The sequence below is a fragment of the Garra rufa genome, chromosome 23 (assembly GCF_049309525.1).
Source record: "Garra rufa chromosome 23, GarRuf1.0, whole genome shotgun sequence".
In the NCBI taxonomy this organism is placed as follows: Eukaryota; Metazoa; Chordata; class Actinopteri; order Cypriniformes; family Cyprinidae; genus Garra; species Garra rufa.
This window is the reverse complement of record NC_133383.1, coordinates 22377038-22393083: the sequence shown is the minus strand read 5'-3', so window position 1 is coordinate 22393083 and position 16046 is coordinate 22377038. Positions and strand designations below refer to the sequence as shown.

At 33.6% G+C, this 16046-nt stretch overlaps 1 protein-coding gene across 1 annotated transcript; it reads right to left on the bottom strand.

Moving 5' to 3' along the window:
• Positions 1 to 96: 96 nt before the first annotated feature.
• nle1 (notchless homolog 1 (Drosophila)) lies at positions 97 to 16024 on the bottom strand. Its single transcript, XM_073829458.1, has 13 exons — positions 15968 to 16024; positions 15664 to 15799; positions 9078 to 9295; positions 8894 to 8973; positions 8733 to 8809; positions 8551 to 8648; positions 7196 to 7388; positions 6959 to 7094; positions 6829 to 6875; positions 6544 to 6746; positions 3247 to 3406; positions 684 to 754; positions 97 to 570 (listed from the first exon to the last, which is right to left on the bottom strand). The coding sequence occupies exons 2-13, from the start codon at positions 15796 to 15798 to the stop codon at positions 558 to 560; spliced, it is 1431 nt and encodes a 476-aa protein (XP_073685559.1). The 5' UTR covers position 15799; positions 15968 to 16024; the 3' UTR covers positions 97 to 557.
• Positions 16025 to 16046: the final 22 nt, after the last annotated feature.

The following is a 16046-nucleotide window of genomic DNA, read 5'->3' as shown; positions in this document are numbered from 1 at the left end:
TAACAACATACACGTGTTGTGCGATAACAACAAACTGCTTTTGATGCTCTACAGTTGTTCATTCGAGATAAGAAAGCCACACATTCACAAAACGGATCCCATAAAATCTTTTACTGCTTGTTAAATGAGAAAGCGTCTCTGCTGACGTAGTACGGTCCACTGTGACGACGCTGGTTATCTCTCGGCGCTGGAACAGACCCAGTTAATGCCGCTTGTATCACGGCATTAGGGATTAAGTTAATTACAAAGAATGTGTGTGAGAAAGATTACACAGATTAGACTGGGTCAGTTCGCCTGCACTTCCACAGGGCACTTGCTCATTTGAGTGGGGTATCAGGCAAAAAAAAAAAGGCAGCGTTTTATCTGCCCGCTATCTGGCCCAACAACATCAGAGAGCATTATATGTCAGCTATTGTGATGCTGTCGAAGCGGTTTCGTTGGACAAATAGGCTAAGGCTTAATGCTCCCACACTGGTGTCCACTATCCTGTGGGGCGATGTTTCGAGACGCCTGATTGGTTGTTGCGTGCAGAGCCAGGGGCCGCTGGTTTCTCTGGGTTACTTCCTCCATCTGAAGGGGAAAAGAAGATAAGACATGCCAGGTGTTTGTACCAGGTGGTGTGACACACCGCATTGTGTGTGTGTGTGGAAATAAATAATCTGACAGGATGTAGGGTCACTTACATCCTTAAACACTTGTCTTTTCCACCGCTGGCTACTCTCTGTCCGTCCGGACTCCAGTCAACTGCAAAAACCTGAGCAATGAAGAAAAACTAGATCAGTGGTGTTTATCCAGGCAAAGGGCAGTGGTATGCTGTTGCTAATGTATTTGGTGACCTGTCAAAAGTCATCTCTTGATGTGGTAAGTTACTGTTTAACTATTTTATAAAGATATGGTTTGAAAATATAGAATATAGAAAATAAGCAAAAATGTAGGCTCATTTACTTTAAGTATTCTTCCATGCATTTTTAAGATCCCCCTCCCCCCTTATTTAATCACAATTTAAAAATTCCCTGGAAGGTTCAGGTTAATAAGACTGTGAGTCCTAATATTTAGTTAAAAATATATATTTTAATTTAAAAATGTACGTAGGTCTGTGTTGTTTCTGTTCTATATTACTAAATTACTAATTACTAAAAACAAAAAAAAGCTTTTAATAATTTAAATAAATGTGATATAAAATGTTAATTGTAGGTGAAATGTAAATAATTAAAAAAACCTTCACATTTAGAACTATTACCGTGGCAGCTGATTAAAATAAATGTTGAAGTATTACAATTCCTAAACCTAAAATAGAAATAAATTAAAGCTACACACAAAAAAAAAAAAACCTAATAAAAATGTCAGAAGCCCATAACAAAAATATTATTACTGAAATTTAAATAAAGCTGAAACAAAGCAAATTCATTTTAGATTAAAAATTAAGTTAAAAAAAAATAGAATTATTGCCTTGGCAACTAAAATAAACTATAAGGTTGAATAACTAAAATTCATAAAATAAAGCTACATAGAAATAGAAATAACTAATCAAAAAGACAAAAGCACAAAGTTAGTAAAACTTCAAATGAAATTGAAATAAAGCTGTTATAAAATATTAATTTTAGATAATTTTTTTTTTTAGTAGAAATAGGGGGAAAAAAGTAAAAATGTTGCCTTGGCAACAATATGAAGTAAATCTACTTTGAAGTAGTTGAAGTACTACAATTTCTAAAACTAAAATAGAAATAAATTAAAGCTACACTTTAAAAAAGATAAAAATGTCAAAAGCCCAAAACAAAAATATTATAACTGAAATTTAATTAAACTAATATAAAAAAAAAAAACATGACAAAAGCACATAAAATTAGTAAAACAGCAGAAATGTTGCCTTGGCAATAATAAATTACACAATAATAATAAACTAATTACATCTAGGTTGAAGTACTACAATTCCTAAAATTAACACAGAAATAAATCAGCTACACAGAGAAAAAAAAAAAATCAAAAGCTCATAACAAAAAATATTATAACTGAAATTTAAATAAAGCTGATATAAAGTAATTAATTTAAGATTGAAAAATTAAGTAAAAAATAAAACAAAAATCAGAAAAGTTAACTTGGCAAAAAAGATTAAATATGTTATTTGATGTTAGTTGAATTACTAAAACGTAAAATTTTTTTAAAGCTATATAGAAATATAAACAAAAACTAATAAAAATAGCAAAAACTAAATTAATACTTACTTAAAATGAAACCTAAATAAAGCTGTTATAAAATATTAATTTGGGATGAAAGAAATTAAAAACTAGGAGAAATGGGGGAAAAAAAAAATAGAAATGTTGCTTTGGAAACAATCTAAAGTAAATGCATCTAATTCCTAAACCTAAAACAGAAATAAATTATATCTATACAGAAAAAATGTCAAAACCCATAACATAAATATTAGAACTGAAATTTAAATAAAGCTGAAAAATTTAGTTTAAAAAAATAATTATAAAAATGAGAAATGTTACCTTGGCAACAAAATGAAATAAATATTTTAAAGTTGAATAACTATAAATTTCTAAAATAAAAAAAGAGTTAAATAGAAATGTAAAAACTAATGAAAAGAACAAAAGCACATAAAATTAGTAAAACTTAAAATGAAAACTGAAATCAAGCTGTTATAAAATGAAATGTTAATTTTGGATGAAAAAATTAAACTAGTAGAAACGGGGTTGAAATGTTGTCTTGGCAACAATATGAAGTAAATAGTTGAAGTACTACAATTCCTAAAACAGAAATAAATGTAAAAAAAAAATGTCAAAAGTCCATAACAAAAATATTATACTAAATAAAGATAATTAATTTTAGATTAATTAATTAGATTAACAAAATGAAATATGTTATTTGATGTTAGTTAACAAATTCTTAAAACTAAAATTAAAATAATGTAAAGCTATATAGAAATATAAAAAAATCATAAAAGCAAATAAGTTGAATTAAAGCTGTTATTAAATACAATATTAATTTTAGGTGATTTTTTTTTTATCTAGTAGAAAAAAAATTACCTGGAGAACAATATTAAGTAAATACATATAAGTTGAAGTACTACAATTCCCTAAAACTAAAATAAAAACAAAGCTATATAGTAAATATTATAATATATAATATTATAATTAATGCTACTAAAAGAACTGGTGTAGGCATCCTGAATAAAAGCTGTTCTAAAGCTGTGCCCCTTGTGTAAGACTTCAACCTCTGAACTAAATCCATTTAGTGTCTCACTTCATCAGCGTGGCCAGGCAGATCTGCATTCAGTTTGCCTTTCTTGATGTCCCACACCTTTAGTGTGCTGTCACTACTGCCGCTGACCAACAGACGGCTGTCTGCCGACCACGCCACCTGGTACACTGGCCCGACATGACCGCGCAGTGAGGTCAGGTACCTGGAAAAACAAAAAAAGAATCTTACAGTTCTTTAAAACACTTTCTAACGAGGTCAGAGAAAACATAATGACATGTTATATTTCAAGAAACTCTGGGTTGTTGCCATGTGCAGGTAAGCAAAATATGGAAGCTGATGCGATTCGAGTGCCCTCTAGTGTACACTACAAGAAGTACACTATAGGTCTGTGTCACTATGAATCCATTTAATGAAATACTGGTGTAATGCCTACTATATGTGACCCTGGACCACAAAACCAGCCTTAAGTGGCACAGGTATATTTGTAGCAACAGCCAAAAATACATTGTATGTGTCAAAATTATCGATTTTTCTTTTGTGCCAAAAATCATTAGTATATTAAGTAAAGATGTTCCATGAAGATATTTTGTAAATTTTCTTACCATAAATATATCAAAACTTAATTTTTGATTAGAAATATGCATTGCTAGGTACTTAATTTGAACAACTTTAAAGGCGATTTTCTTAATATTTTGATTGATTCCAGTTTTTTAAATAGTTGTATCCTGACCAAATATTGTTCTTTCTAGGGATGCACCGAAATGAAAATTCTTGGCCGAAAACCGAAAAAGAGGAAACCAAGGCCGAAAACCGAAACACCGGAAGAATTATGGCAATTATTAGTACCATTGAATTTATGGCTATGACCGTGTACTAATCTTACTAAAATCAAGGCATTGCAATTGCATAAATTAATATTAAAGTTTCAAAGAATAAATCAATTATATTAATTTAAACAATTATTATCAATCAAATATTATATTACTTAAATAACATATACATATATTTTACAGCCTTTGTATACATTTTTAAAACACATTATCTTGTGGATCCATCAGTTTACATTTACAACTCATGTGTTTCTCTTCCAGCAGGAGGCGCTGTCAGATTGGTACACATATTTATTCAATGAATAGCCTTTTGAAGTTTCATCGCAATTCTTGTCTTTCAGTCCCCACATTTAAGACCACCTGAAATCATAATGAAGACTTTCTTAACCCCTAAATAACACTGCAGTCGCCAATGAAAATTAAGAGCTTTATTTAAGTCTTTCAAAAAAAACAACCCTTACACAAAATACGTTTCTTTTCATTTTTTTCCCACCATGTTCAGGGCACAAGAAAAATATTAGGGGACTAAATTAATATCAGCATATAAAGTATAATCGTCTCTCATTGTCTCTGAGAGAATGCACGTCAGATGCTGAAAGCACTGTCAGTTTTTACTTCGCTTTAACATATTGCGCAGTTTTCACGTTGCTTGTGTGATATCCATTGGCTCACCTCCATTTTTTAAAACATAAATATTTATAAAAATACAGTATATTGAAAAGGCATATCTTTAAAATATTGTGACGTAACACCAACGTAAAGCCATTGTTTTTCACTCACTGAAAGCTACATCTGTCTCTTTCTCTGCTCTCATCTCTGGCTGCACGCACCACTGCAGACACACCCCCTCTTGAAATTTCGGCTTGACATGTTTTGCAAATCGCTATCCGTGGGTCTTTCTCAGATATACTGAAATACGTCCACACCGCAGATGTGTTGCTTCAGACAAGCACGTGCAGGCTGCGGTTTCTGTTTGCGTCAACATACTGTTTCGGCCGAGTTGTTTCGGTGATAAAAGTCTTTCGGCCGAAAAATTTCGGTGGCCGAATATTCGGTGCATCCCTAGTTCTTTCATATGATGTATAAATCTCAATTTTATAAAATTGATCCTTATGACTGGTTTGTGGTCCAGGGTCACATATCGTAAAATAGTATGAGAAACAGTTTGATACACAACAATAAGCAAGCATTTTTGTCACCTGACCTCACAATGTTGCATGTGTAAGTGGCATCCAGCTTTTATAACAGGAAACATATACTGTTATTTAAAGGGATAGTTCACCCAAAAATTACAATTCTGTCATCATTTACACACATGTATGAGTTTTTTTTTTCTTCTTCTGTTGAACACAAAAGAACATATTTTGAAGAATGCCAAACAAAGTAACCAAACAGTTGATGGTAGCCATTGACTTCCATAGTATTTTTTCCATACTATGTATGGAAAGGAATGGCTACTGTCAACTTTGTTACAACTTGAGGGTGATTAAATGATGACCTAATTTAATTTTGGGGTAAATTATTTCTTTAAGTTTGTATAAAAATGTATTTACGCTACCAGTCGAAAGTTTTTGAACTGTGAGATTTGTAATGTTTCTTTAAATAAGTCTCTTCTGCTCACCAAGCCTGCATTTATTTGATCCACAATACAGCAAAAGCAGTAATATTGTGAACTATTTTTACTATTTAAAATAACGGTTTTCTATTTGAATATATTTTAAAACATAATTTATTCCTGTGATCAAAGCTACATTTTCAGCATCATTACTCCAGTCTTCAGTGTCACATGATCCTTCAGAAATCATTCTAATATGCTGATTTGCTGTTCAAGAAACATTTATTATTATTATGATCATCGTCAATATTTAAAACAGTTGAGTACTTTTTTTTCCCCAGGATTTTTTGATGAATAGAAAGATCAAAAGATCAGCATTTATCTGAAATAAAAAGCTTTTGTAACATTATACACTATACCATTCAAAAGCTTGGAGTCAGTATAATGTTTTTTTTTTTTTTTTGGAAAGAAATTTTAGAAATTATTATTTTTTAAATTATTTATTTAGCAAGAATGCTTTAAATTGATCAAAGGTGATGATAAAGACAATGTTACAAAAGATTTGTATTACATATAAATGCTGTTCTTCTGAACTTTCTATTCATCAAAGAAACCTGAAAACCTTCTACCCAGCTGTTTTCAACATAATAACAATACATTTTTTTTTAGTTGCAAATCAGAATATTAGAATGATTTCTGAAGGATCATGTGACTAAAGTAATGATGCTACAAATTCAGCTTTGAAATCACAGGAATAAATTATATTTTAAAATATATTCAAATAAAAAAACAGTTATTTTGAATAGTACAAATATTTCAACATTTTACTGTTTTGCTGTACTTTGGATCAAATAAATGCAGGCTTGGTGAGCAGAAGAGACTTCTTTAAAAAAAACATTAAAAATCTAATCTTTTAAACTTATTTTGTATCTATTTTTTTTTCACCCTACTTACTTTCCTGTCTTTCCGTCCCAGATCTTTATAGACTTATCGAAGGAAGCGCTAGCGATCAACCGTGTATCTGGTGAGAATAGCACCTCATTGACCAGCGCTTGGTGACCCGTCATACGGGCCACTGGCTTCTTCTCCTCCGCTGGATTCCATAAAAACATTGTGAAATCGTCTGATCCTGACACCAGCCTCTCATGACCATCACCCTGAAGAAGATCAAATGTTCAGGTTTGTACACAAACTCCTTCTCTTACAGGTCAAAACTGTATATAGACTGGTCTCACTCACTCTGACATTGTTATAGCGCTTCAAAGCCTTTTCCTTGATCTCTTCCACTGTGGAAAGCAGAAACTGAAACATTTATAAAATGATCCATATTACATCTAGTTCACAAGTTTGGGTTAGTGTTGAAACATACATGAACCAGTGAGATCCTGAGGGTTTATGGTTGCAGTAGCCGGCTCAAACGCTCCTGTGCGGAGAACGTAGTCGGTGCTGAGGGCCAGGGTGTTGACCCAGTGAGCGTGACCTTGTAATGTACGACACTGAACCCCCTACAGCACAGGCGAGAACAGATGAACACCATAATTTAGTCAAACACCCTAGTAAGTAGTTTCAAGCTATATTTGATCCATCACAAATGGACACAGCTTACATCTTTGGCTCTCCAGACTTTAATGGTTCTGTCTTGAGATGAGGTGTACAGGAGACCATCACCTCCCCATTTTACGCACGTCACGGAGTGTGTGTGGCCAGTCAGGATCTTATCACAGCGGCCCAAAACTGTATCCCAGATCCGAATTGAACAGTCTTTACTGGTGCTAGCCAAATACCGACACTCTGGGTTCCTGTGATAAATCAGCATGTTATTTTATTATAAAGTGTTCAGAATTATAATTGAATTAAAGATAACACTTTGCAATAAGGTCCTTTTTGTTAACATGAACTAAGAATGAAAACTAATTCTTAACGTTTATTAACTGGTTAACATTAACAGACCTAAGCTAATATGAACTAACAATGAACAGCTATTTAGTAACTAACATTACCAAGGATTAATAAACACTGTAATAAATGAGTTGATCATTGTTAGTTCATTTTAATAATAGGACTTTACTGACTTTGTGTTACAGAGTAAAAAAAAACAGTATTAAATAGTTAACTATATCATATTATTAAAATAATTACACTACCAGTCAAAAGTTAGTGAACAGTAAGATTTTTAATGTTTTTAAAAAGAAGTCTCTGCTGCTCACCAAGCCTGCATTTATTTGATCCAAAGTACAGCAAAAACTGTAAAATTCTGAATTATTTTTACTATTTAAAATTACTATTTGTATATCTGAATATATTTTTAAAATGTAATTTATTCCTGTGATTTCAAAGCTGAATTGTAGCATCATTACACCAGTGACATGATGTTTCAGAAATTATTCTAATATCCTTTCAGGTTTCTTTAATGAATAGAAAGTTCAGAAGAACAGCATAGAAACCGTCTTTATCATCACTTTTGATCAATTTAAGGCATCCTTTTTTAACAACAATTAAAAAAATAACAATAAAAAATTATACTGACTCCAAACTTTTGAATGATATAGTGTATAATGTCAAAAAAATGTCTTCATTTCAGATAAATGCTGATCTTTGGATCTTTCTATTCATCAAAGAATCCTAAAAAAAATATTAGAATGACTTCCAAATGATCATGTGACACTGAAGACTGGAGTAATGATGCTGAAAATTGTGCTTTGATCACAAGAATAAATTACGTTTTAAAATAGAAAGCAGAGAAATAAATGCAGAGATTTCTTTTAAAAAAATGTACTGTTCAAAAACTTTTGACTGGTAGTGTATATTACAGTAATATTAAATTCAAAAAAAGTTATTTTAATTAATAATAAATTTGATCACAAATTCACTGTAGAGCTAAAATAACAAAATGAACACATGCAAATTAACAAATATAAAACATACTCTGATTAAAAGGCAAATGAATTTATCAAAACTCACAGGTGGAGAGGTTCCCAGGACAGCCAGGTGATCCACTTCGTATGTCCCGTCAAGGTCTTTCCGATCTGACTTCCTGTGATCGGATCCCACAAGAAGATCTGCAAAGATCACAGCAGGTATTAATCAACATGTTAGACCTAAAGAACATTCACTCTGACTTATAATAAACATGATATGCTCACCTGACTGTTTTTGCATCCTGATGCTAGTTTCTTGCCATCTGGAGACCAGGCAATGGACAAAACCCAATGTGTGTGTCCTTAAAACATGATGGACAAAATGTCAGATGCATGGTTTTACTTACAGATTTCCTGTATTTCATATAACTGAGTGAAAAACTGACCCCTAGCAGTGTGGTGTGGCGTTTCTGTGCTCAGATCCCAAAACCTCACTGTCGTATCCCCAGATCCACTGGCAAGATATCTGAGTAACATTCCCAAATTAAAAAAGTAAGCTTTATTTGGATGCATGCAGCCTGATATGTTATACATTTATGTGTCTGTAATGTTACTGTTTAATTCACTTACTTTCCTGTAGGGCTAAAAGCCACAGAAATGACGGCCTCTGTGTGGCCCTCCAAAGAGCTGGTGCATCGAGCCACAGCCCGCACACGAAACACGGCCTGTGGCTGATACACAACCGGCAGCACCTGCTCAGTCTCCAGACCCAATGTCTGCACACAGGAGCCCAGGGATGATACCACCTCTGCATCTTTCACAAAGAACAGGAAGGGCACAGGGTCCTCCTGTAGAAAGACAAAAAATAGTTTATGAAACAATACAATTTGCCTTAAATCATAACCTGATTCATTCATAACTAGCCTCTAGTCATCCAAAGCAATGTACTATTTTTTTTTAAAGCTAAGCTATTATACAGAATACACACTATTAAACAATGCGTGCTGATGTAATGGGTAATTGTCAAATAACAAGAATATTTTAACAGTACTATGTTTATTTTTTATTTCAAGGAAGTCTCTTCTACTCACCAAGCCTGCATCTATTTGATCCTTTTTTTTGCTGAAGTACAGCAAAAACAGTACAATTTTGAAATATTTTTACTATTTAAAATAACTGATTTCTATTTAAAAATATTTTAAAATGTAATTTATTCATGTGTTCAAAGCTTCTTCAGTGTCATATGATCCTTCAGAAATCATTTTAATGTGCTGATTTGCTGTTCAAGAAATATTTATTATTATTATCAATATTTAAAACATTTTTGACCAGCAGATCAGATTATTTGAATGATTTCTAAAGGATCATGTGACTGCAGTAATGATGCTAAAAATGTAGCTTTATTTATTTTTATTTTATTTAACCTTTGTTTAACCAGACAAAATCAGTTGAGAACAAGTTCTCATTTACAACTGCGACCTGGCCAAGACAAAGCTAAACAGTGCGACGAAAACAACAACACAGAGTTGCACATAGAAATAAATAAACGTACAATCAATAAACCAATCCATATATAAAAAAGCAAAATATAATACAAAATACAATATAATTAAGAAAATAGGGAAATAAATAGGCCATAGTTACAAAATAAATTACAGATTTACACTAAATTAACACTGAAAATATGAAAATGCAAACAATGGAGTCAACTAAAAATACAATACACAATAAATAGAAATAAGAAGCTATAAACAGGTGCAGTGATCAGTAAACAGTTTTGACAGCTGACGCTTAAAGTCAGTGAGAGAAATAGGAACCTCTAGTTTCAAGGATTTTTGCAATTCATTCCAGTCATAGGCAGCAGAGAACTGGAAGGAACGGTGACCAAAAGAGGTATAAGCTTTAGGGACAGCCAGTAAAATATACCCGGTAGAGCGCATACTACGAGTAGATGTTGCTATGGTTACCAGGGAGCTGAGATAGGGCGGAGATATGCCTAATAAAGACTTATAAATGACTTGAAGCCAATGAATTCGGCGACGAGTATATAGTGAGAGCCAACCAATAAAAGAATAAAGGTCCCAATGATGAGCAGTGTAAGGAGCTTTAGTAACAAAACAGATAGCACTATGATAAATTACATCCAGTTTACTAAGCAGTTTTGGAGGCTATTTTATAGATAACATCGCCAAAATCAAAGATTGGTAGAATACTAAGTTTTACAAGGGCGTATTTGGCAGCATAAGTGAAGGATGCTTTATGACGAAATAAGAAGCCAATTCTAGATTTAATTTTGGATTGGAGATAGTTAATATGAATCTGGAAATTAAGTTTACAGTCTAACCAGACACCTAAATATTTGTAAGAGTCCACATACTCTAAATCAGCCCCGTCAAGAGTAGTGATGGAAGCCTGGTTTGCCGCTATGGGCAGTGTTCGGTTAAAAAGCATGCATTTGGTCTTACTAGCATTTAAAAGCAGTTGGAGATCACGGAAAGCGTATTGTATGGCATTGAAACTAGTTTGAAGGTTAATTAACACAGAATCCAAAGAAGGGCCAGATGTATATAAAATGGTGTCGTCTGCATACAAATGGATCAGCGAATCACCAGCAGCCCTAGCAACATCATTAATGTATATAGAAAATATGGTTGGCCCAAGAATTGAACCCTAGGGCACCCCCATAGAGACTTCCATAGGACTGGACAGCAGACCCTCCGATTTTACACACTGAACTCTATCTGAGAAATAGTTGGAGAACCAAGCAATGCAGTCACTTGAAAAACCAAGGCTGTTGAGTCTGCCAATAAGAATACGATGACTGACAGAGTCAAACGCCTTGGCAAGATCGATAAAAATCACAGGAATAAATTACATTTTAAAATGCATCCAAATAGAAAACACTAAATTTAAATAGTACAAATATTTAGAAATTGTACTGGTATTGCTGTACTTTCGATCAAATAAACGCAGGTGAGCAGAAGAGACTTATAACACATTATATATATATATATATATATATATATATATATATATATTAGGGCCGGGACTCGATTAAAAAATTTAATCTAATTAATTAGAGGCTTTGTAATTAATTAATCGAAATTAATCGCATTTTAATCGCATGTAAATATTTGACCTGAGAACAGTGAGAATTAAGATTTTTACATGGATTTTTAGTATACCATTGAATAATGACTGAATACATAAGCTTAAGTAACAAAATATTGTTTATTTTTGTTCAACCAAGTCCAACAGACCAGTGCAAGATTGCAATTATGTGTAACAAGAGGCACGTTCTTTAACCAGTCTTTCATTCCGAGAACTCTGCTCTTGTGTTTGCTTAATTATGCATTTAAACGTTAATGACCAAACCTATCATTATAAATGTTGCTGCACATGGAATATAACGCGGATAACATTTAAAAAATAGTTTTTATCAGGTTACACACTGATTATTTATCACTCAAACCCCTTTCTCTACCTGTCCGTTGGTCGCGTATATCCTCCATGTTTGTAGTTTTTTAACACTTTTTATGCGTGTTTGTAGTTCTAATCGAATCCTCGTTCACGGCGCAGTGTGTTGCGGGCAATATTGGCAGTTAAGAGTGTGCATTGATCGTTAAGTAGTAGACCATCCGGGAATCTTTGGAATGCTTTTTAAACATACTACGATTTGGGACATACAATACTATTTAGAACGGATGCAGCTTCTTTGGTATAAGTTCTTTGGCTTGTCTGAACGCTAGTTTGTGCTCCAGTATAATCGGTCCGCCGAATCTCATCCAGTGATAAACGTTCCGCGGTGCAAAACTTAGTGCGATTAAAATGTGTTAAAAAATTTTTAACGCGTTATTTTTAACGCGTTATTTTTGTGTAATTAATTTATCTAAATTAACGTGTTAAAGTCCCGGCCCTAATATATATATATATATATATATATATATATATATATACAAAACCAGTCTTAAAGTGCATATTGCAGGTTAAAAAAAAATTCGAGATAAACATATATTCGTGAATGAAAATACTATACGAACCGTTAATGCACTATTTGAAAATATTTTACAAGACCTAAGGGCACAAATTTAGAAGACAAAGTGACGGTTTCCTTGACCGCTCTCAAAAACAACTTTTTTTTCCACACCGCGTCATATGACGTCACGAGAGGGAGTCGTTCGCCAAGCTCTGTTGCTATTCAGTAGGAGCAGTCGTGAGTTAGTGTGTTTTCAGTAGTTATTTTTAATTTCAATTGATCATCGTCATGGTAAATTATTGTGTTTATGGAGGCTGCACAAACTCCAGCCTGTCAGGACATCGTGTCCACGGCTTTACTTACAATAAAAAGAACGGTGCTATCTTCCGTATATGGGTGCGTTTGTGCGGATGAAGTGACTGGCCTATACTAATGCATCTGCTTCGAAAAACGCGTTCACTTTACACTGGAGGATTATCATCCCGGCGATATGATGCAGTTCAACATGAGATGCTGAAGCAAGAACCAAGTGAGGCTCAGAGCCGGTGCAGTTCCTTCGGTGTACACAGCAGCTTCATCGGGTCCGCTGTCAGACTGTGGTTCGTCCGAAGCCATCAGAGATGCAGCTCGACGAAAACGTGAACTGCACCGTAAGTTTGTTTTTCTTCTCATAACTTCTCCTAAATACCAAATCCGTGAACATATTTATTTAAATAATGAGACAACGAGATGTGTAAAAGTTTTTGTAAAGCACCGTAGCTAGCTTGTAAGCATTAGCAATATCATTTTAAGAACCGTGTAAAAACGGTAGGAAAAGGCATTACTGGTCAGTTACCCTCAGTTTGTTAATATTATAATCATCAAGTCTAGTTACAGCTTGGTCACATTGTTTGCACAGCTAATTTGTAATTTATTGTCATGTGTTGTGTTTATAGGGCTTTGGGAGACATTGCAAGACATGAGGCTGTGTGAAGATCTGAAGCAGTGGAGCCAGCTGTTATTAACCACCTCTAAAATAACACATTAGTGTGATACCCACACTGAAATATTTTTCTTTCAGTAGTATATGTTTTGTACATCTACATGTATATATTAACAGTTGCAATGTTGTGTTTTAAGTTGGGTATTAACAGTACTATGAAATAATATTTATGATTTATTGCTGTATAAATGAAACTGAATTGAATTAGCCCCAAATGCAGATCTGCTTGATATATATGTTGTACACTTCATATAAAAAATGTATACAGTAAGACAATTTGTGATTGTGATTATTTTTTATTGTTTGTCACCAAAATGGGGCCATTCAAAACCTTTATAAAGTAATCCTTCCTCTGTAAACTGTCTAATAGCTGACACAACACATGCAGGTAAGGGCTTCCTGATGAATACCAGCAGACAACTTGACTGTATGCTGTCAATATTAATTGTCTTATACCAATGGCATCAAAAAGTTTTACTGTACATGTATTTGTCACCTAAATATAGTCGAACTGTAATTGAGATTAAATTTTACTGTTTATTTGTACGTACAAGTATTTAGCTCAGAGTAATAAATTATCTACCATAAACTTACTCATGTCGGCTGGCCTGGAGATGCATTTAAGCTGTATGTAGAACCTATTTTGATTTCAGACAGCAAGCCTCAAAGCCTGGGTGCAGAGTCAGAGACAGCACATCAAGTTTGGGGGTATTTCCCATACAAGCATATAATAAAACAAAAAGGTGTTTATCTCTCTCTCTCGCGCGCGCGCGCGGTAATAAAAACACGCTATATCACGTAACTTTTGCGTCGGATATTAATGAGTATGACACGCTTGATCAACGATCATTCGTTTGTGTTACTGGTAAGTAGAATTCAATACTTTTAGATTACAAATGCTATGATTTTGCCCGATTAGATATCGTCAGCTAACACTGATCTCTCACAGACACCTGCCCTGTTCTCCTCACACCACAACTTAATTTGTCTCCTCTGATCGTTGTTCTGTTTAATCCTGGCATGTCCCTGCTCTCTTGGCCACATAGCAGGCTCGTATTTGTGTGTGTGGTTCGTCATACAAGTGTAAATAAACATTTTAAATGTTCTCTGCGTCCGAACAGTCATTGCGATCCATTGTTTTCCTATGGTTTACATTGACCGCTCTCCCTCTCGTTACGTCACTACCGGTTTGCCAGTTTTTCAGATGCGGAAGTAAAATTCTCTCACAAAAACGTCTCTAGAAGCCTTAATAGCGTATTTTGAAGTATATTTTAAAGAAAATCTGGTTCCTACATTATTTTTCTATTCATTAATTCACCGGAGTCTCTAACCTGCAATATGCACTTTAAGTCGCTGGGGTATATTTGTAGCAATAGGCAAAAAAGCATAGTATGGGTCAAAATTATTGATTTTTCTTTTATGCCAAAAATTATTAGGAAATTAAGTAAAGATCATGTTCCATGAAGATTTTTTGAAAAATTCCTACTATAAATATATCAAAATGTAATTTTTGATTAGTAATATGCATTGTTAAGAACTTAATTTGGACAACTTTATAGGTGATTTTCTCAGTATTTAGATTTTTTTTGCACCCTCAGATTTCAGATTTTCAAATAGATGTATCTCAGCCAAATATTATCCTATCATAACAAACCATGCATCAATAGAAAGCTTATTTATTGAGCTGTCATATGATGTATATATATCAGTTTTGTATATATATAAGGAGTCGGGACCCACAAATTCTTTGGTTTTTCAGCATTTTTGTATATTTGAACCCTTTCCAACAATGACTGTATGATTTAGACTGATATGCAACTATTTCAGAAGGTTTCTGAAGAACATGTTCAGGACAAAGAAGGGAATCATGATCATTCAGGTAACAACATAGTATTAAGAATCAAGTGTATGTGAACTTTTAAACGGTGTCATTTTTAGAAATTAAACTGTTATTTTCTCTTGTGGACTATATTTAAATGTCCTTTATGTGAAATATCTTATTCAGGTCAGTACTAAATAAAAAAATAACATACTATTTTGTATGATCCCTCTTATTTGGGTAAAATAATTAACATTTTGCAGATTCTGCAAGGTGTACGTAAACTTTTGACTACAATTGTATTTCAATTACAGTGTTTCAAATCTATCATAAAAATATATCAAAAGGGTTTAAAAGAATAGATCATGGGTACTTTAGTCCAATACGTAATGGGCTCTGACAGCTGGATGAAGTATATACTGTAGTCCATTATTCCTACCTTCTGTAACAATGCGTTGCAGACCAGCTGCAGTTTATCCGGACTGATGTCCAGTGGCACATCGAAGGGGGATCCGAGCACCTCACCGCTCTCATCCTGGAGCTGGATCAGCACACGCTCCACGTCCACGCTCATCCTTTTCACAAGAAACACACTGAAGTATCAGCACGCGAGGAACCAAAGTGGAGAACAACCTATTTTTTATCAAATAATTGCCAATAAGGTATTGTAAATTAAAGAAATAAACAATAATTCAATACAAATACAGAATACGACAACGTCCACATAGTAAAAACATTAATACCTGTCGTTGCTGATCACAGCACACTCCACGCGTGTAACGTAAAGTATTTTGGACGCACGCAAATACACGTCAGCGTGAC